Source organism: Trachemys scripta, chromosome 2, assembly GCF_013100865.1.
Source record: "Trachemys scripta elegans isolate TJP31775 chromosome 2, CAS_Tse_1.0, whole genome shotgun sequence".
Classification (NCBI taxonomy): domain Eukaryota; kingdom Metazoa; phylum Chordata; order Testudines; family Emydidae; genus Trachemys; species Trachemys scripta.
The window spans coordinates 151,279,488-151,301,549 of record NC_048299.1 but is presented as its reverse complement, the minus strand read 5'-3'; the positions used below and the strand labels follow the sequence as shown (position 1 = coordinate 151,301,549).

Here is a 22,062-nt window from a genome sequence, read left to right as displayed (position 1 = left end):
GTACACAAGTACTTGCAATTCCCCTTTTCCTGTTTAAAGGTGAGCTTAATATTATTGTTTTGTTAAATGCACACCATTCAAATAGTTTGTCAGGTTAATGGAACCCTGTGTTCTGAGTGTGTGGTGTCTCTTTTTGCCTTTTGACAGGCTAGCTAGAGCCCTGTGGATAGGGATGATGGCTCTAAGTACACTGCAGCCTGTTATTTCTAGGGTGGAGAGGAGGCACTGTGTATTAGCATGTAACGTTGGTGGTTGGACAGATGGGTGGCGGTAGAGGCAGTGGCCTGTGTACATTGCAATCCCTATACATGTTGTTAAAGGAAAACTACTGCACAAAGCTGGGCGGAGGGGTGCATAGGGGTGTCCTCTCCCTGCCATGTTTCACTGTAGGATGTAAAATCCTGTGATCTGTGCCATGCTTTAAGCCTCTGGCCTGTTGGGTATGAGGCCTTTCCCTTTAGGATGTGCCTTATTTGAAAAAATAAGGCTGGGTTAAGGGGTCTCCTGCAGCTCTGTCCTCAAAGGGGGCAGCCCCAGCCCCCTCTTCCCAGGTGGGCAGGGAGTGAAAGCCTGGGCCTCCAGGAGGGGGCACGAGCTCTGCTCTACGGGGGTGAATCAGGCTCTGAGCTTCCCCTGGTGCCTGGGCTCAGGCTGCCTCCCACCCTAGGCCGCAGGCCCTAAGCAAGGCCGGACCCTCAGCTCTTAGCAACCCTGCTTATTCAAAGTGGGGGGGGGGGGAGAGAGAGAGAGAAGGAAAGGGTTCCCCGCAGCTTGGTCACGTGACCTCGAGGGAGGCCCGTTCCTAAAGGCGCTTGCGGGAGACCATCAGCGCGGGTGGGGGCAGTGCGCGTGCGCCAGGAAAGGGCCGGGCGGGGGTTGGGGCGAGGAACACCAGTTGGCGCATGCGCGCAGAGAAGAACAGAGACGGTAGGTGGCGCCTGCGCACGAGAGGAAATGAGGGGGTTGGCGCCTGCGCGCGCTCTCCTCGGGAGGTGGAGGCAGGTTGGCGCCTGCGCGCTAACGGCGTAGGCTCGGGGAGGGGGTGGGGAGAAGAAGAGCTCGGGAGGAGCCGCTGCCGCCGCCGCCCGGACACCGAGCGGATCCGGATCCCTGCAGCGCCGTCGCCAGCGGGGCCTGCTCAGCCGCGGTCGGAGTCCCGGCTCCCCGGGGGAGGCCGCGGGGGGAGGGGCGGTCCGGGAGCCGACGCGGGGAGGCGGCACCATGACCGGGCGCGGCCACAACAAGCTGCCCACGACCGAGCGCATCGTGAAGGGTGAGGGGCCGGGGCGCTGCCGGGGGGCGGGGCTGGGGGCCCCTCCCGTTCTGTGGCGGCGGGGGACCGGGTGGGGGGGGCTGCCGCGCTGTGAGTACAGAGGGGAGGGGCCTGGGGGTTCCCGCTGTATGGGCCCGTAGGGGGAGGGGGACGCTGGGGCCGTTGGGCTGGGCACCGTTAGAGGGGGGGTTACTGCGCTTGGGAGGGGGCCCCCGAGTGTGCGTGCGGGGGCTGGGGGCCCTGCGGGTGCACTGTCTGGAGGGAGCAGGCGGGTGAGTGGTGCAGGCTGGGGAGCTGTCTTTCCTTCACAGGTAAAGGAGGGGGAAGAGATCAGGGAGTTGGGGTTTGTGCCCCTTCCCCTTAGGGCGGGCACATGGGCGACCCCACTTGCCCGTTTCCAGTCTGGGCATTCAGACTTACGGAGCCGAGCAGTGGCCAGTGCTGATATTCTTTCTGCTCCAAGAAGGGTGGAGATTTCCCCTTGCTCTCCCGAGCCCCTGATGTGCAATGCACCTCGTTTTTTGCCTGCACCTGAGTGTCTTCCTGAAGTCTTCCTGTTTTGACATGCTGTACTTGGTGCACACTGCCCTGTGCTGGGCACCTCCCATAGTAGATGCTATTTTAAAAGAGCTGATGATGTTGGAAGCGGTTAATAGAGAGGAGGGCAAAATGTTAATCGAGAAGTTCCTGGATTAGTTGGAAGCTTGTACAATGTAGATTTAGCTGTCCTAATTAATCTAATGCCATCTCTCATGCCCATGTATTGAAGAACATCTATTTTATACGTTGTATTTGTTTAAATTTTTGCTCAGCAGCCATCACTACTATACAATTGCACAGTTACAAAGGCTGCTCACTTGGGCATCTTAAATTGTTATATTTAGTCACACTACCCTTAACCCATCCTGTTACAGGACTGAGATATGGACAGGAATATGTCAAATTTCACATGTATGGAGCCTCTGCTGACCATTTAGATGCTTACACTGTCACCTCTACCTGCTACTCTAACCTGGGCCCAAATGAATTTTTACCTGTTGTGTTCAGGTGTTAATAGCTGCTGCTTGATACATAGACAAAGTGGAACAGGGTGGCAGCCTGGACCCTGAGGTTCCTGTGAGTTGCTTAGATGTTTAACATTTGGTCTTTTGTTGTGATTTTAGTTTAATATTGCTGCTAGAAATGAGAGGGTAATGTCAATTCAGCTGTCTTCTATATCAACACTATCTTAGTTTACATTGTAGCTGAGCCTTTGGACTCCTTTCTGTGAAATCCTATTAACAATTATGTGTACATTGTGGATGTACTGGATTGAATACATTCAGTAGAGAGAGTAGCTTTGGGGGTTAGCCAGCAGTGCAATATCTAGAAAGCCAGAGTTTGGGAATGGCCTTTGATAATTAGTCCTCAGCCAGGTGGAGCTCACACACATGTAGTGAGTTATTCACTGGAGCTTAAAGGGAGACAGTATGATCATTCACTACACAAATGCATGCTGACAGCATGTAGTGAAGCCTGGGGGATAGTCTCATAAGGAGGTTGCCCTATAGATAGAGTGCTGTGATTATGGATGTCATTCCCGAGGTAGACTATGAACCTTATTTGGACTGGCTGTGGATGCCTGGGGAGGAATTTCATCCATCTTTAAAAAAAAAAAAAAAAGGGAGAATTTTTATTAAAAGGTGGTGCATTGTTTGCAGTATTTACATTTTAAACCTAAAGAGAAAGAAGAGCTAATTTTGTTCAGTTCCTGCATTGAAAAAGTCTCTCCTGTTCTGTTACATATTTTAATAATGCTTATCTTACGAACTTACATTTCCCAAGGGCTGTGAAAACTTTAGCCTTAATTATGTTCAGTCATAAGCAAGTGGAAACATTGTAGTTCCTCAAGTTTGTCTACTTACAGCTATTATTTTAAAGCAGCTCAGTTTTTCAATCCTGTGTTAGGCCCCCTTGTATTTCTGGTTCATCAGATATCACTATTAAGCAGCTCGGCATATAACCAAGTGATGTCTGTTTTAACCAAACATCTTAATTTTCAAACATAGTTAATGGTTTAGACATGGCCAGAAGTAGGTCTCAGTGGAAGCTGTCAGGATGTTACTTGAAGCAAAATCACTCAGCTATTAAGATAGGTGTAGTTTTGCGCTTTTTTTTTTTTTTTTTTAACTAAAAAGGCTTGGCATAGATCAAAAGGCTAGAAATGCAATAAAACTTTAGAATGGTGGAATGTGATACTTTAGTCAGCTGTAAGCCCTCTGAAATGGGACTGCAAATAAAATTTCTCTACAGTCTCCTTATTAGCAGTCTCAGCAGTGAGGTTAAGAATTGGGTGGATCATGGGGACTGACTTCCCTTCTCACACCTATTGGTGGATCATCCAGGACAGAGGTGTGAAGCATGTTGTCAGGGAATAATGCTGTATACCTCTCCTCTGGGTAAATAGGGCATTGATCTACAAAGAAGTAACTTGTAAAAATAGGCCTTCAGACATGTCCGTTGTACAGTAAAGGTTCTATTTTATTCTACATGAAGTATAAACTATCACCCTTGGCTGTAAAATAAATCCTCTGGAAAGTAGTGGTGACAGTGAGAGTAGCTGTCTGCGGTGGGGATCCTGATTTTTTTTCTTAACCAAAAGTTATGGCCTGATGACTCAAGTGGACTGGAGAGAGCAACCTGACTACTGAGCTATATTTATGTTTGTCTTTATGAAGAATTCTTAAAAAAACAAAAAAACAACTGATATTGTTATTTAAACACTTGACCAGATCAAGGCAAAGAAACAAGAGCCTCACCTTAACTTGGTGACTTTTTTTCAAGAAGTGATGTCAGTGTGTTGGGATCACTATGAGGAACTGAATTGCTAAAATTTAGCATTTTCTCTTTTGGCTACAACTACCGTTTCATGTTTCTCAGTAATCAGCGTAATAGCTTTATAATGTAATACCAACACTTATATAATGCTTCTGGGTAGCCACTAATTTGCAACACTTCTATGAAATAAGGAAGCATATTCGCTGTTTTACAGCTGGGGAAACTGAAGCACAGAGAAATAAAGTGACTTTCTTAAGGCCATGCAGTGAATGATAGCTAATGCTGGGATTAGCATTTTAGCAGTTCCTGCTTTGGTTGAGACCACATTGATAGACATCTCCCACAAACAAAAATTGTTTTTTCGGGTTAAGATTGAGTTTATCACATTTCAGAACTCCCTGTGTGCTTCTCTCTCACAAACACTTAAACTTTGTCAGTCTCATAGCTGCATATCCAGCTTATTTGTATTAAGGGAACAGCATAAGAGGGAGTGAGTTTAAAAGCCCTCAGCTTTTCTTTGCTAGTGTTTGACCTGCTGCTCTGACAATTTGCCCAACAAGTTTTATCATAAGAACGTTTAGTTCTTAAGATAAAACTGTTTCCTTTCTTGTTTCAGGAGTCTAGTTCTTGGTTTGGATTTTTCAAATGTGAGTTAGATCTCAAGACCTATGGCAGTACGCCATTGAGGAGTTAGCCAAGAGAGTAAATAGCAAGTCTAGGAAAGAAGGACTCCTAATAAGAGGTAGCCAAAACTTGGAGATTTCAGTATTTATGGGAATGGAAGACACTGTGTGCTGGTCAAGGTGATGCCTTAACAGTATGCTTGTTCAGCTCAGATGAGGCATAGTTTTTGAATGGAATATAAATGCACAAAAGATGGCTCATCTCGCTCTCTTTGTGCATGCCATGTTCTATATATCATTTGTGGCATGGGCAACTCTTAGTATAGGGCAGTATAGGGGTCTGATTATGCAGTCCATATTCAGGCAAAACTCCCAGTGACTTCAATGAGAGCTTTACCACTGAGTGAGAGCTGTAGTGTTGATGCTAATTTGGTATATTCTGCTTTTCTGTGGCTTTGAAGGGGTTCCTTCAGATTGTGGCAAGGCAGATCAGGATGGAGCTAGAAAATTTGCTGCTTTACCTTGCTAAGTCAAAACTGTTCTGAGACCTTGCACTTCATAAAAAGTTGTGGTTTTAAATTATATACCTTGTTAACATACAGTATTCTTATTTTGAAGTTGAATATATTTCTCCCCCATCTGAGGTACTCGCAGATGCTGTATAGCTATTTCATAACACAACACATGGATAAAAATATCAAACAAATACTAGCCTAAAACTGCATACACTGGGAATGGGAATCTTATAAGGAAGCATAGAGATGGACCTTAATATGAGGGAAATCTTTATTAAAAGAAAGAAATACATGTTTGAGGTTCTTCATAATAGCTGCCATAATATTTAATGTTCTCTTTTGTGAGATATAAACTTAGTTTATCTTGTCTAATGTTGTAATAATGACTGAGAATTAATTTATGAAACACTTGGGTGGGGGAGAGCTATAGGTAGTGGTTAAAAGTAGGGGCAAAGGGTGCAAACTTGTTTGGGGGACAAGGGGAGCTTTCTCAAACCTTGGGAGCACCATGCTAAAAGTGCCAATGCCTGCTGACTTAAGACACCTCAGTGGGATCCTTAAAAGCCAGGTGGTGTCACAGCACAAGTACTCATCTGGACAAGGTTCAAGATCTTGAGCATAGACATGGCTATACCATTAAGGGCTATAGAAATCTGGAGATCTCGCTGAATATTCCTTAATTATTAACTGATCTTTTATGCCCCACAGACTCTTCTTAGCTCAGGTGGTCTTAATTTGATGTGGTTTGAAAAGGGACAGCTTGCAGCCTGGGCTTGGATTGTCTGCTGCAGAATTCATGCTAACGCTGTCAGATCATGTGATGATACATCCAAACATGCAACAGAAATCAAATGCATTGCAGACCATGGCACTCTGACTAATACCTTATGGGAGAGTGGAAGATTAAACTATAATGTGCATCTGGTATTAAATGTCTCCTGCCCAGTCCTGTATATTAGCAGTGGCACCACCAGTTCATGTGTCTAGCAACCTTTATAATATGGACCTGGCTGGAGCAAGTGCCCTAAACCAGCTAAAAATATGACTGCTCTCTCTTGTCATTATGCTGTTCTCTGATTTATCTGCATTTTAACAGAGGTGTCTGTGCTGCTACCAAAGACTAAAATATGGTAGCAAAGATATAAAATCATTAGAAATCATTGATGAGGCTTTGTGAAAATATAAAAGACTGGGGTGCATTTGTATTTCTTTGGAGAACCACATATGGAGTGTCGGAATGGTGGAACAATATGGAAAGGAGGGGGAGAATCCCATGTGTAAACGACAAGAGTTGCTGTTAATTTGTGAATCGTCTGTATATAATGTGATTTTTCTCTATTCCTCCTATCTGGATATTCTTCTGTGAAAAGTTAACTCCGTTCTTCATATTAAGGTTCTCTAGCAGTCAGAACAAATGGGTTCAAATCAGCCAGGTATCTTGATGAAATGAAAATGCTTAGCATTTTTCATTTAATAAAAAAAGAGAGACATGACTTGAATCTACCACTTCGAGCTGTAATATAATTTTCAGTGTTTAGCTGGTTTTATGGTTAGAAAATGAAGGAAGGCTGCTTCCTTAGGAATTGAGTCTGTAGGAAGTAGGGCAGGGTGCCTGCTTAAAATAGTAATGAAGGCTGGCCTGTTTGTGATGAACAGAGCTATTTAGGTAAATCCTGGAGTCCCAGTGGAGGTAGAGCCACACATTAATCTCAAGATATTAGCTTGTAGACCAGTAATTGTCTGAGTTTATCTCTGACGACTCTTTATTGGTTTTCAGGCATCTCCTGTTCAGTCCCTTACGCTTCTGTACAGATTGCCTTGCAATGCCGGGTATGTTTACTAGCTGTACAGTGTGTTAATGGGTTTAGACATTATTAAGCAGTTTGAAGCAAGGGAGCGGGCTATGTGAAAGCAGCAGTGTTAATATATAAAACTCAGCTGTAAAGCCCTTCTTCAAGACTGGTCTCTTGGCCTGCAGTACTGAGCTGGTTTGGAGTCCTGGGTCAGGAGTACAATGAAAGCTTATGGAGAACAGAATGATTTCTGTTTGATGGTATTGGTGGGCTCCACAGTCTCTGTCTAGAAAGCAGATGGGCTGACAGGATGAAAAACAGAGTTGGGAAGATGGGGGTTAAAAATGGGATGCCTGAAGAAAGTCCACATTGATGTGGCAGGCCCCAGGAGGGATAGGAGAATGAAATCCTGTTCTGCTCTTTTTAAAGACTTAATTTGCAGAGAGTGGTAGTGTTGTGCTATCTGGACTGCACTCCTGACTTCAAACCTCCAATCTCTGAAGAGGAAGTCTCACTGGCTTCTCTAGCAGCAGCATCTCCAGCTATGAAGCTATAATAGGTTCTTGCTATGTTCCTATTAGTAGCAGAGGTGGATGTGAGTGTATTGAGTAATATGACCTCTTCCAGCTGGGAGCCTGGGTATGTTACTTATGTGAGACTCCTAGGTTTTATTTATATGAGATCCAGAAATCTAGATCCAGAAATCTAAATCCAGCTCTTCACTGTTGATTTTTTGGGGAGTGGGGGTAGAGGTAAATGCCTTCTGGCTTCTGCAAGAGCAATGGTGATGGTTTCTGACACTTAAATTTTGAACCACTTCCTCTGCCCCCACCCCAAGCTGAGCAGGACCAGGTGAGATAGAATATGCAGTGTTGGCTCCCATAGCTAGCTACAGAAGGCTTTCGATTTCATAAGCAGGCGAGGGATGGTGATCAGGCATAAAATGGCTTTAAAATGAGTAGTAAGATAATTCATCTTATAAAATTGCAGTGTTCAAATTTGTAACCTGAAGATTTCCTAGAGCATGGCCTATAATAAAGATATGCAGAAGAATTTTCTTTCTGGTGATGGTTGTAGGTTTCTTTGTATGATTACTGTAATGTGATTTAACTTTTTACCTATGTTCACACCTGTAGGATTAATTTTATGGCGCTTACCAGGTTTTATAAGTTATTTATGAATAAGGCTGTAAGAAAGTCATGATTTTTTGGTTCAAAAGTTGTTGCCACGGTTTGTTAAAGCTGTGGCTTTGGTGCAGGGCCAAATGTGAGTGTGCCAGGTTGCAGTGCCATTCACTCAGTTGGCCTGATCTCTTCTCCCTCCCCCGGTCCTGATAGAGGGGCAGCTGGGCCAACTCTGAGTGATTGACGCTGCACCCCTGTGAGTGGATGGCATGATGGAGAGCTGGCCAGACCAAATTTGAGTGAGCAGCATTGCGACCTGGTGCATGTGATCGCGGTGCTACTCAAATTTGTGGAAACTACAAGCAGATGTGATATATGTTAAAAGTTTCTGTTTCTGCAACAAAATCACAGCCTGTGATTTTCTTACAGACTTATATAAGAATCTTTTGATATTCCACCCCATTGTAACATAACTCCTCTTAAAGTGGTGATTGAATTTAGGTGATCTTATAAAGGGGTTTGCTCCTCCTTAGCTTTGTACGCTGCTTGCAGGTGAACTGCTCCCATTGAGCTCTAATATAGGCTCTTTGGGACTGGAGGGTTAGGTTTTATAATCCTGTATATTGCAACATCTTTCTTACAAACTATCAGTGATTACAAGACATTGCCTGGGAGCAGATGACCGAGAGCAGTGGAGTAAAGACACTGTACAGTGATTTAGACTCTGTAACCAGAACTGATCCCAGTGTAAACAGAGCTTACATTGAAGTATTCAGCCATATGGTGAGTATTGGAAGGAAGAGAAATTGAGGCATCCACGATTATACCGTGTGACTTGGTAACTTTTTTGTAGTTGATAATGCAAGTAATTGAAATCTTTTCTACTGGTAGTGATTGTCTCTTGCTCAGTATAATGCAACACTTTGGTCAAAGGTCTGCTGGCTGGGCTCTGCATGCCTGTGTCACAGTTGGCGGTGGAATCCGATGAAAGTGTTTGTGGACGTTACTTTGTTTAGGTTTCCCATATGGAACAGGTCAGCTTATGCCTACAAAGCTGGCTTGAGTCTGATCTTAAAAGTACACTATGTGCAAAATCATGTTCACTTAAAGTAGGTTTAAAACTAGAGCCAACCTCTCAGCCTCCCCCCCCCCGCACGCCGCTGGTAGCGTCAGATTTACATTTACCAGCAGGTGGGGAATTTGTCTTTGACACAAAGACCCTACTGTTTTTGTATTAATGATCTATTAGTGGACTAGCTGTCAGCTTGCTAACCTTGTGAAAACAGGTGGCGAATTTCCCTGTCTGCTGACATCTAGGAATCCCCTCTCGTCTCCTTTGGTTAGCTCACTTTTTTAAGTAGCTGCAGCTGTTTGCTGTGGACCTCATGCTTTTTTTTTTTTTTTTTTTTTTTCAAGCTTAGTGATGACCCTCTCAAGTCAGCTGAGGAAATCATCCAATCTGATAGAGCTGATGAAAGGAAGATGACAGATCTGATGCTGGGTGGCATGCTGTTGAGTGATTGTTTCATAGTAATATGTGTATTTTTAACTGCTGAAAAGTCTGTAGAGCTTCAGTGTCTCAAAGATTTTTCAGGCCAGTTTTCAGGGCTTATCTGCTCTCCTTTCTCTATGGCAGCTAGCAGTATGAGATTGCAGTTCAGGCTCCTTATGTTACTGAGCCATCAGCGTAAGTCATGGTCCCTGCCCCAACAAGCTTAAAATCCAAGACCGCCCAAAGACGGCAGATCAGTCACTCAGCTTTGGCTCATTAGGAGCTGGAACCATTGCATAGCTTTGCAGACACTTCAAAACTAAATTCAGCTTTCCCAGGCAAGTAGAATATTGGTGTCTTAATCATCAATGGGAAAGGTGGGCAAATAGATTTAGTGTACCAGTGGATAAATTTTCGTAACTGTCTTGCAGAAACTGAAGTAAAATAGGGCTTCTGCAGTAGAAGGCTAGCATTACTGGGCTTCCCAGAAGACACGTGTCATGAATTTGGGTCTCAGCTGCAGCCGAGATGTTCAGCTTGGTTTGCTGGGAAATCCCATTGGCAGGAAATGAATCCATGCATGAAGAATTAATTTACATAATGAAAGTTTTGTAACTGCTCTTCTTGCTATGAGTTGGGTGGCTGATGCATAGCGGCAGTCTTAAGTTGCCTCTGTTTTAATTAGTACTCCTATTTCAAATCTCACGGCACTCTTGTGAAACCATAGAAAAAGGGAGTAGCATGCCCTCCTGTGCTTGCGGAGAGTCTTATAACAACAAATTCCATTAAACAGAGAGTTCTGTACTGTCTTAGACTTAGTGTGCATTGTAAAAGTTTTCCCAGCATAGCTATACCAACAAACGCCCCCAGTGTAGATGCAGTTTGTCTTGGCTAAAGCACTTAATTGCATCTGCTTGAGGGCATTTGCCAAAATAAAAATGTAGTTGGGGGGGTGGGGGAGGAATCTCACCCCAACCGACAATCATGTGCCAGCAGAAGTTTCTAGTTGTAGACCTGGCCTCGGAGCAGTAGCTGGAAGGTTAGGCTGTGTTGTATATTGCTTCCAAACTGTTCTTGTGGACTCAGATTTAGTTGGCTTTTATTTTCTAACCTCCTTGTATTTACCAGTAGGTCCCTCCACAGGGTGGGAAAGGCTGTGAGGTGCACTTTCAAAAGGAGCTTTAAAAGTGATTACACTCTTGGCGCGCACATATTATGATTATTTGCATTTTGAAACATGAAAGTGTAACTTGATTATTGGAATTAGATGCATGTGGCTTATAAATAGACATTGAGGGCCAAATTCTGTTACGCTGTTGGAACAGAAAGGCGAACTTGGCCTCAGAGGTTGAGCATTGCTCCCTTACTGGAATGCAGTTGATAAGCGATGTAGTGGTGAGACTTCAGGTTCTGATTTCTAAAGGGAGCATTTCAGTTCAATGGTATATCTGTGAGACTTGAATCTAGTATTGTGATAACTTACTGTGTTTCCCTCTTTCCCCATGGAAAAAATTGTTCAACTTTAGTATGAATGATTTTTTAAAATATTGTGTAGATTGTTTAGGATTTATTATAGGCATTATCCTAATTTCAGAAGAAATGATCTGGTTCAGTATGAAGGGTAGGGTAAGCTTTCTGAATCTGTTCCATAGAAAGGATTAATTTTCATTCAGAAGTTATAGCTGACTTAGACCAGTTTCATATTGGATCAAAATTTCTGGTGAGCCCTAAAATCACCCCTAGGAAATCAGGTGCTTAAACACTCCTAATTTATTTGGGGTAGTCACTATTCATTTAAAAAAAATGGAGTATGCTGTAAAAACAGGGAAGGAGGGTAAGATATCCAGATTCTGAAATTCAGCATATCATCGTTAATAGGGACATTGAAAGTGAATCCAGGGACTGTCATGTCACCTTGGCTGTCTGCAACAGTAAATACCCACATGATGACGATTGGCCTGACTTTCAAGGTGCTGAGAATTTGTAGCTCTTGTCCACTTCAGCTGGATTTGTGGATGTTCTGAAATTCAGGCACCATATTCATACCAAAAAAGGAAAATTACAATCTACAGGGGAGATACGAGAATCTGCAAAAGTTTAGGGGGTTACAGAGGAACAAAGAGCAATAAAGTGGTGTAATAATAAGCATTTACATAGTGATGTGACAGTCCTGCGAGGTAGATTCTCATTTTATTAAGTGGCCTGCCCAAGCAAGGCATGAATTGAGTTTGGATTAATAGGATCAAACATTAATGGAGTAAGTTATATTCTGGGGTGGGTAACAGGTTAGAGGAGCTGTTCTTTGCTTCATGTTGTGATTATTTAGTTTCCATGGTGCTTATTTAGCTGAAGTGGTAATTCTGCTGAGGCACATCAATATCCCTACTTGTGCCAGAGTTGCTTTAAACTGAATAATGGCAAAGATTATTTGTCTGGGCTGGTCCATGCTTCAGAAAGTTAGGATGAAACACAGATCTATTCCTGCAGACGCTTAACTTCAGCTTAGTGCGAGGGAACATCACATAGCTCAAAATGGGGCTCTAGGAATGAAGAGCTCCTGGGGTTGTGTGACCAGAGATTTGTGCAGATGATCATTTCAAGAAGAAAACTCTAGCTATAAATATATTGGGGAACTAACAGCAGATTTGAATGTGATGAATTTACTTAAATGTTAAGGGTCAGACGGGGTTCAACCCATTTGTGGTATCAGTCTGGGGAAAACTTAAGAAACCTAACTTGGTTTCCTGTTTAGATTGTACACCTATAGCAGTTATCCATATTACAGGAATAGTTTTTTTTTTTTTAATATTATGGCAAGCCTCTGCCTGCCATTAATATTTACAGCTCTGGTTGTAAAGAAAACTTCATGCTAGGTCTCTTCCACTTTACAGCCTCTAGTTTTAAATGTGATTTTCCCCCCACCCCCCCAAATTTCCACCTTTAAGCTATGCATGGTGGTTCTGTCAGATCTCGCAGGTGAAACAGGGTTGGATTGGTCCTAGGTGCTGCGGGCAGGGCTGACGAGAGGGGAGGGGAAGCCGAAACAAATTACCGGGGCCCGGCTTCCCCCCCATTCTTGTCAGCCCTCTTTAGCTGGTCTGCCCTTGCTGGGGGGCCCAAAAAAATTTTTTCACCGGGGCCCGAACCCACTCTCGGCGGCCCTGGCTGCGGGAAGCTTGTGTTGAAGATTTAATATGTGGTATTCTCCTTCTGAGTCAGTATAGACCCAATGCCCCAGCATATTGCTAAGGACAATATATTATTTATTTGTATTCTAGCACCTAGGAACTGCTGGAGCTGCTGTTAGCTGGGGTATAAAAACTGAGGTACTGATGGCTTGTTAAAAATTCCATAGTCCTCTTTTCATGTGTCTTAGAGATGTCAACCCACGAGTTCTGCCCAAATTCCATCTGGAGGCATTACATGCTGCCTACCTATCATTCCCTTTGCAATTTAACTTGGATGCAGTATTCACTATGTCTGTTCATTTCCTATCTCTCTGCTATGTACTTGGTTTGAACTGTTTCTAAAATGGTCTAAGGCCTTGGGATGAAAGGTGCTATAGAAGGATAAATTAGTAAGTTATTCATGTGTGTGGTGATGGAAGTTTGCAGCGTAACACAGGCTGTAGGAAGATCTTGTTATGGTGCCATGGAATAAAGAGAAATAGTGAAACAGATTGACTAGACTATTGCTGTGGCTGTATAAAGATGTCATCCATTGCTTGCGATCCAAGTATTTGTTCCCTGTTAATTACTGTTACAGCTTTGCGCATTGCTGAAACTTTAGCCTTCTGTGAACACAGAATGGCACACTTGTTACCTTTCATCACTGAACCAGGTGGATTTGTTCAGCTTGAGCCAATTGACTATGAAGCAATAAAAAGAACAGGAGTACTTGTGGCACCTTATAGCCCACGAAAGCTTATGCTCTAATAAATTTGTTAGTCTCTAAGGTGCCACAAGTACTCCTGTTCTTTTTGCGGATACAGACTAACACGGCTGCTACTCTGAAACCTGTGAAGCAATAGTCTGTTTGAACCCTAAAAATATGCAATCAGCTCTGTGGAGCAGAAGAATGTTAGGTTACCAGTGGACAAAAAGAGATCTCAGGAAATATAGCATTGCTATATTTTGTAATAGAAAATGCCAGAGACCTGACATTCATGCTATTCATAATTTAACACAGGAGAGAGTTTCTTGTAACCCTTTAAAAGGTTTTACAGAACTGAATCCAGTGCAGTATTTTTATTGTGAATGTTCCTACCTTGGGCATCTGGGTCTGATCTTGGCAATAATTAGACCTCTGCTGTGACAGGTGGACATCTGTTATGAATTGTCAGACTGTTAGCTGATTGTCAAACTTTTTAGATGACTAGTTGTAAAGTGGTGGAAAGCGTGAAATATTTGGAAGCTGTTAGTACCTAAATCTATTTAAGTTGTTCTAAAGGAGACTCTTTCAAGCTAACCTTTGTCTGAGTGTAGAAAATGACAGTCTAGCCAAAATCCACTGTGACTTGTACCAAGATGAAACCCTATCTGAAAGGGTACAGTTCTAGTCAGAACTGTGTTAGCTGTTCTTTCAGAATGCTTGAAATGCCTTTTTCCCCCCAGAGGAGGCTTTTAGCCATCTGTTGAACTAACCAGCTGTAATTCCTCCACCCATCTGACTAGAAGCAGACAGGAGAAAGGAGCCCATTGCAGTGAATGACTTTTCAGGTATTCTTCCATATTGGGTTCATGACTTGCAGCATTATCTCTCTGATGTTCACTGCTGAGCAATACTGTCATTTTAATCCTGAGCTGCTGTTTTTGGCTGGAAGACTTGGATGGTTTGAAATGTAAAATCTGTCTTCTCTGTCTGGTTCTGTCCATCAGAACCATTAATGGAGGGCTTGGGAACAAATTAGTCTGTACCAATCGTTATTTTAGGCAAATACTTCTTATTCCTTTTTCAGTAATGAGTATTGGTTATTTTGTACAATTGTCCGAGTAATGGTAATATGAGAGATTTTGTGTTTCCATTTTCATAGCATGGATCTGTTCTTTTTGAAGGTGTGGATTACTTAATTCTGATCTTGTTTAACGTTTGTTACTAGCATGATTTCTTTGACCAGTGATAAGCATTTTTTATGAACACATTAACCACAGTGTTATAACACTATGCTACAGATTGCTTTGCCTAACCCAGTCTATGCTCGAGAAGACTATTACCATGTTTAATAGATGTGTAGCATTAGTGCAGCTGTAACAGTATTATGAACATTTTAAGCTGTAATGTAGAAAAAGAGCAGGCCTTCTACATAAAGGAGTATGGAGATTTGGCAGTGGCAGAGTGACTTTTTTGTAGGTGAGTTGGTTCCACACTTGAGCTGCCTGATATCTGGTTTTGCAGTGTTTCAGCGAAGTGGCTTTTTGTCAGGTTGTCATTCTGTAAATAGCCTTTTGCCATATTCAGCCTCTTAGTTTGCAGGCTAAGAATACCTACAGTTGGTGTGTACACCTGGATTTGTAAATATAGAGCATGTTAACTTCACCAAACATCCATTCTTGCACTGCAGTTTGGCAAGGATATTGTCATCCTCTTTCTTTTACTGAACTCCTTGAAACACGACTAACCCCTTAATCCATTTTAGATCATGGATGTTTACGTCTCAAAGTTCACGTGCGCTTGTGTCCCTTAGTCATTGCCTGGCACGTGGTATAAAATGTGTGCTGTTTTGCTAACCAGGAATTCTAATATATTACTCATTATACTGGGTGTGTATGGTGCTTTGCAAAATCGGAAGCCCCTGCCGCAAGGATTTTGTAGTCTAAATTAGATTTGACACAGGGCATGACAGTAAACAAAAGGAGTGGGCATGAGGATCTTAGTGAATGATCATGAGAAGTTCAATGTTATGTGCACCTTTCACCCTCTTTGAACTTTCTTAAACTTAGTATTTATGGGCAGTGTCTTGGGAGCCTCGTGTCAGATCAATTTAGTACTTTTCATCTTCAGAGTACTTTGACAGTCTAACGATCCTTCTCATTCCCCTCTGAGGTAGGTAAGTATTTACACCTTTTACAGATGAGGGAGGATGAGGCCTAGAGAAAAATGTATAGCTCCATGGTCTGAGATGATGGCAGAGCCAGGACTTGGGCCCAGTTCTCGTAGCTCCCAATCTGTCGATCTAACCACTAGATGAAGCAGTCTGTACCCTTTGCAAACTAAACGTAGTATTGAAAAGAAACTTCCTCCACAGCACCTTCTTACAGTATTGACCATTTCAATGGGGTTGAGTGCAAATGAGGGCATAATCTATAAAGGTGAAAATTAGTACATGGGATAATTACTTGCACTGAGTTGATTAAAGCCTTTATACAAGTTATGCTGGCTAACAGGATTATTTGCTTTGGCAACACTGATTACTTAAATGCTCATCCTTATCACTTACTGTGTGCAGGAGACATAATCATTGCTTAATAATATTGGGTGGGTTTTGTTTTTGTTAGAGCCTCCAATTTTGACCCCTCTGTCTAGTTGGGTGGATTTTTCATCTGTCCTCCTTGTGGACTCTGGCATATTTGGTCCTCTCCAGATATCACAACATTCTTAATTACTATTCCAGCACCTTACTATAGAACTAGCTTAAAAAACAGAGAACACTCTTTTTGGCTTGGTCTGTAGGAAGTGAAGTGAGGAGTATATTCCCATACACAGTAGGAGATGCAGTAGTAATGGGCGCAAATTCTCCTCCTTGGTGTATGTATGCAGCACCCATTCCTCTAGGGTCACTGCAGAGTGGTGGACAAATTGGCAGAGCAGAAAAGAAGTTGATCACTTATATTCGATTTCATCTGGGAGTTAACAGTCACATAAAGATAGCAGTGAAAAGTACATAAAAGTTCTTGGCTGCTCACATCAATGGATTGGCACAAATAATCCTCATTTTATCTTGCATAAGACTCTACTTACTAAGACTACTGGGAAATGGCAAGGCAGAATTTGCCAGAAGTTTTTCCTGGATTGTTTCTGAATTGTGGATGGGCACTGCCTCTTCTATGATCACATACCTTTTTCATTAAACATGCTATCCTAAATTCTGTGGTCTGACTTTTTCTTAAGAGCTTTAAAAGCTTAGGGTGATGTTAGAGTTACTGGCCATCTTGAAGACTTGAGAAAGCAGTGACGTGGTATATTGGCTACATAAAATAATTCCTGATTTATCGTGAATTTTCTTCTCCCCCTTATGAGTCATTTGACTCTCAAATTCTGTGAGCCTGCCATAAGGACAGATAGGACAAATGCTGAGTTCCATACAAGAATTAACTTTTAATATGATTGATTAGTTACAGTAATGTCTGAAAGCTCCAATCAGGATGGGGCCCTAGTGTGCTGGGTGCTGTACACAGATTTGTACTCCACTCATTGGTGTCCCTCTCCTTCCTTCCTTCCCCTGTATCCAAGCCTACCAAGCTACCAAATCCTGCAGTTTCTTTCTGACAGTGAGTAAAGTTGTCACATTATTCCAGTCACAGACTGGGTCTCCTTTCATTACATCCAGTCTTGTTCTCCTTCTGTCCTACATTCCACATTATTGGAAAATAATGTTCAGCTTCTAAGACACTCTGGATATGCTTACACTGCAATTATACACCCTTGGCTGGCCCATGCTAGTTGACTCAGGCTTGCAGGGCTCATGCTAAGGGTCCCAGGGCTCAGGCTCTGGCCCCAGCCTGAACAGCTACACTGCAATTAGACAGCCCCTTAGCTGGAGTCAGCTGGCAGAGGCCAGCCGCAGGATTTTAATTGCAGTGTAGACATACCCTCTGGTACAAACTTGCTGTCTTCCCCTCTGCCCCTGGGTTTCCAAACTAAGGGCAGGTCTACACTATGGAGGGAAGTCAATCTAAGCTACACAATTTCAGTGACATTAGTAGCGTAACTCAAGTTTGCGGGGTCCCCACTATGCTATGTCGAGAGGAGATGCTATCCCGATAACTCCCCTTACTCTTCCCGTTCCGGTGGAGTACCGGAGTTAATGGGAGAGCGATTTGTGGTCAATTTAGTGGGTTTTCAATCCTTAAGGCTTGTCTCCACTTTCATCGTAAGTGGAGACCAGCCCTAAGGAGCTACTGTATTTGCACTTAAGAGAGATCAGTTACATTTCTGCTAGTCACTGTATTGTTTGATAAGCAACCTTACCATGCTTATAAATTCAACAGTTTGGCATGTTGAATGTCTTTCATTGGTGATTGCTAGGGACATCAACTTCATTTGCATTTCAGTAATATTTTTGTGTTGCATCTGGTTTAGAGTTAAGAGCAAATCCATTTTCCCGGTACATGGTCATAACATTGAAGTTGGAGATAGGAAAGACCTGATACCTTATCTAGTCAAAGTTGGGATTGTGTGCTGTGACACTTGGAGACGCAAGTCATGCAGGCACACCCAGGGGCGGGAGTGACTAAGGTGTCTTTAAGCCACGTTTGTGCCATCACGATTCCAGGGGCAGTCCCCAACTGCTTGTGGACAGCAGTGCTACCACAATCTCCACAGAGATGTGCACTATGGCCCTATCCCCTATGTCACAGCTGATGAGGGATCTGCATAAACAGTACCTGCACCACAGGAATTTTCCCTGACCAGTTAAGGGTTTTTTCCTGTCAATTTACGCTCACAGTAGTGTGCAGTGTCCCAGGGGTGTCCCTAGAAGTAGAATTCCTCCTAATATATCTGTACCCTAGCCTCTTCTTCCCAATGCCGAATTGTTCCCTGTGGAGTGTTTCCTAGTAATGCTTTATCTTGAGCATTTAGATACTGCAGTGATGGGGGCTGTAGGAGAAAAGCCAAGGGTAGATGGTTGAAAAGATACATGGTTATTTAAGATGTTTCTAAAAGGAAATGGATTCAGGACCCAAGATCATCTCTACACCACATCTTTGTGAAAAGAGAGGCAAATAGCTACATGCAAGTCACGTTGTATTTGGCACCACCTTTAGTTGGGGTACATGCTTTTACATCTGCTTGACAGGATTTTACTTTTAGTCTCCCTTTCTTGCTGTTTCGAGAGCACCCTCAGCATTCAGTCTTTCTGGAGGTCATTTTTCAGAACTAGAAACACTGTATCCTTGAAATACTGTGCAAGGGTCACTTGTTTTTTTTTTTATTATTTTTAATTTATCCTGACCTGAGAGATGGCAGGGGGGAATCTTAATTTGATCACCTCTAACAAATCATTAGAGATTTTTCTTCCAAATTTCAAATACTTCTCTTCTGCTGGAAGCCGTTAACAAATAACACAATTCTCTTTCATGAAAGTATAGTGGCTTTTGACGTGTCACCTTCTTTAACATGGTGAAAGTTAAGCAGTGTATCTCAAAGGTATGCTTAGATACTGAAGTGATGGGTGCCTTAGAATATGTACAATAAATGAATACAGGGTATCAACATGACTAGCCAAGTGCTACCCAGAGCTGAGCCTGTATGAGTCACACTTAAAATAGTGCATGTGCTGAATAAAGTGCAAGATTATTGTAAAGGTGAAAGCAACTTCCTGATAAACTATGTAGGTTGAGCTGCAAGCACTAATGCTCATCTCCTAAGCTCCAGATAACCAACACTTGATTTCTGTTCTCTACAAAAAAGTATGTTTGGTTAGTTATTCTGCTGGTATACAATATTTGCACCCATAACCTATCCCTTCTAAAACAGTGTTATGGTAGTGGTTTCCCTCACTGAAGTCAGGAAGCACTTTAGTTCCCACATCAACTGTAGTTTTGCACCCCTGTTACCCGCCCCAGGTACGCAGATAACATTTTGCATGGCTGTATATGGTGATTTTTAATGTGAGGCTGTCTGTTAACTGGGTTGGAAGCATAACTTTGATATTGTTGCATTTGAGAAGACAAATGTGTATTGAAACAGATGCTTGTGACTGTTCATGTCTGAGTGCTGGACAGAAGTCTAATGTGAGTATGAGTCCCTTTAAAGAGACACATTGCTAATGTCTTTTCTTCTGTTTTCTAGCTGTCCCATTTCCTCCCACGCAGCGGCTCACATTGAAGGAAGTGTTTGAGGATGGAAAGCCCAGGCTTGATGTCTTGAAAAGCCACTTGGTGAAGGAAGGGCGGCTAGAAGAGGATGCAGCATTGAAGATAATCAATGATGGGGCTGCCATTCTGAGGCATGAGAAGACAATGATTGAAGTAGAGGCTCCAATCACAGGTCAGAGAGAGCTTTCTGAAGCTGATGTCACATATAAGGGCTATCTAGAATCGCAAGCTGCCAAAAATAGCAGATCTGCTGCTGCGTGTTCTTTCCATCATTGTTCAGGCAGTGGGGTTTTAAAATTGCTTTCCATCCCAGAAGATGGAGCATTTTGGTAGCATAGATAAAGTTTTCACAGAAGCTGTATATAATGCCACAGTAGCTTAGATCAAAGTGAAGCCATGCTCCCTGTTGCTGCCATGACCTTCCTCTTCTTAGAATGTAATTCCCTTTTTTTGCTGTCCTTCCTCCCTTAGTGTGTGGTGACATTCATGGGCAGTTCTTTGACCTGATGAAGTTGTTTGAAGTTGGAGGATCACCCAATAACACCCGCTACCTCTTCCTGGGAGACTATGTGGACAGAGGCTACTTCAGTATAGAGGTGACAAATAAACCTGTGCCTTTGTGGATTACCATGTTAAAGACTGAACTCTAAGCTTAACAAATATTTCTCTTGCACCATTTTTAAGTTCTAGTATGCTTCTGCATATGAGGAAGGCACGTTGCTTATAGGTCATCTACTTGCAGTGTGATTTGTTAGAAAAGTTTTATTAACCAATGGGACATTATTTTTGAGGCAAGTTGAAAGTTGTGCCCTCAATATGTAGAGACAGGAAAACAACTGTGGCAGGGCTAATGTCTAAACCAGAGATTGGCAACTTTTGGCGTGCGGCTTGCCTGGGTAAGCACCCTGGTGGGCTGGGCCGGTTTGTTTACCTGCCGCTTCCGCAGGTTTGGGCGAGCCGCGGTTCACTGCTCCAGGCTAATGGGGGCGGCGGGAAGCAGCAGCCAGCACATCCCTCGGCCCGTGCCGCTTCCTGCCGCCCCCATTGGCCTGGAGCGGTGAACCGCAGCCAGTGGGAGCCGCGATTGGCCCGCCAGGGTACTTTCCAAAGGTTGCCAATTCCTGGTCTAAACTCTTGATTCTGAGTCTGTAGTTTTAATTTCGCATGTGGCTGTTGGTCTAATTGTGAGCAGAGCAAGAGGGAGGGTTGATCACAGGAGCACTCCTCATATTGCCCATAACACACAAGGGAGCAGTGAGTTTCCTAGCAGAGGAAGAAGAGATAATATCTACCCATTGGCCCCTGAAGTATTTAGTGTTGCATGAATGTAGAAGGCTGGAGTTAGAGGGTGGAATTTCACCCAGAACATTGGCCCAAATGAGCCACACAGTAATCACAGTGCAGTGTCCTCTGACTACATACCTAACTATGTTGTAGCTACATGCTTTGTCAGTGTAATGTCAGTCATCACACCAGGATTTTGTGGCTTTGTGACTCTGTTCACTGATCATATGGTATTGCAGCTAGGCAAAGTTGAGAACTGTTGGTCTTAAAGGACAGATTAATTGACTTAGATCAGTAACAGTTAGCTACTAGCTCTCTGAACAGTTCCTGGTAACTGAACAAGCACATAGTACTCGTGTCAGGAGGTGGTTGGGACTTGTCTCCATGTGGAAGAGTTACTAGTAAATGCTACAGACCCTGCAGATGCTATCTCAGTTTGCATGAAAGTGGAGTTGACTGTTAGAGGAATGCTTATTCTAGGTACAGATGCAGCATAACAAGTGACATTTGAGACTATCAGAGGGCATAAGATGGCCAAACTAATGATGCCAGGGCTAGTGGGTCTTGCTTCTAAAGGCAATGGAATAAGATGCTGCATAGCAATTTCAGTTAATGTCAGATATGAGAACAAAGGTAATGAAGACTTGACCTATTGGAACTCAAGCAGAATTTCTGTTTGCAGAGATCAGTTAAAATACAAGTGTGGGACTACCAAAGGCAGCAATACCAGTATTTAGTGTAAATAGTTCTTTGAAGGATATTTACTACCAGAGTATTTAGTGGGGTACCACTGGCAGATTGTGTTTTGGCAGATGCCTGGCCTCCTTCCATCCTAATACTTTTGTGCTCCTACATATTGACTTTAAGCCAAGATGAGACACTGAGCAGTTACTGGGATAGTGGACACATTGATGCTTGAGAGGTTGCATTTCTAATGTTCAGCCAATAGGATTTCTGTAGTGCTGGCACTGGTGCCTTCGTGTTTTATTTCTGGAAGGGAGAAGGAACGACAGGAGTTTCATGCTATTCCTAGTTAAACAGTTTGGTTTGTGCATACTCCAGTGTTGTGTGTTTAAATGTATTTACCTGCCAGAGATATTGTCG

General features: G+C 43.1%; 1 protein-coding gene across 6 annotated transcripts in view; it reads left to right on the top strand.

The window, feature by feature from the left end:
- Positions 1-1,027: 1,027 nt before the first annotated feature.
- The window catches only part of PPP3CC (protein phosphatase 3 catalytic subunit gamma), a 52,704-nt gene continuing 31,669 nt past the window's right edge, over positions 1,028-22,062 (top strand). For all 6 annotated transcript variants that reach the window (XM_034761884.1, XM_034761887.1, XM_034761883.1 and 3 more), the window contains exons 1-3: positions 1,028-1,273; positions 19,649-19,846; positions 20,146-20,270. In XM_034761884.1, the coding sequence (XP_034617775.1) occupies positions 1,222-1,273; positions 19,649-19,846; positions 20,146-20,270 (375 nt within the window). In that variant the 5' untranslated portion in view covers positions 1,028-1,221. The remainder of the gene's footprint in view (positions 1,274-19,648; positions 19,847-20,145; positions 20,271-22,062) is intronic.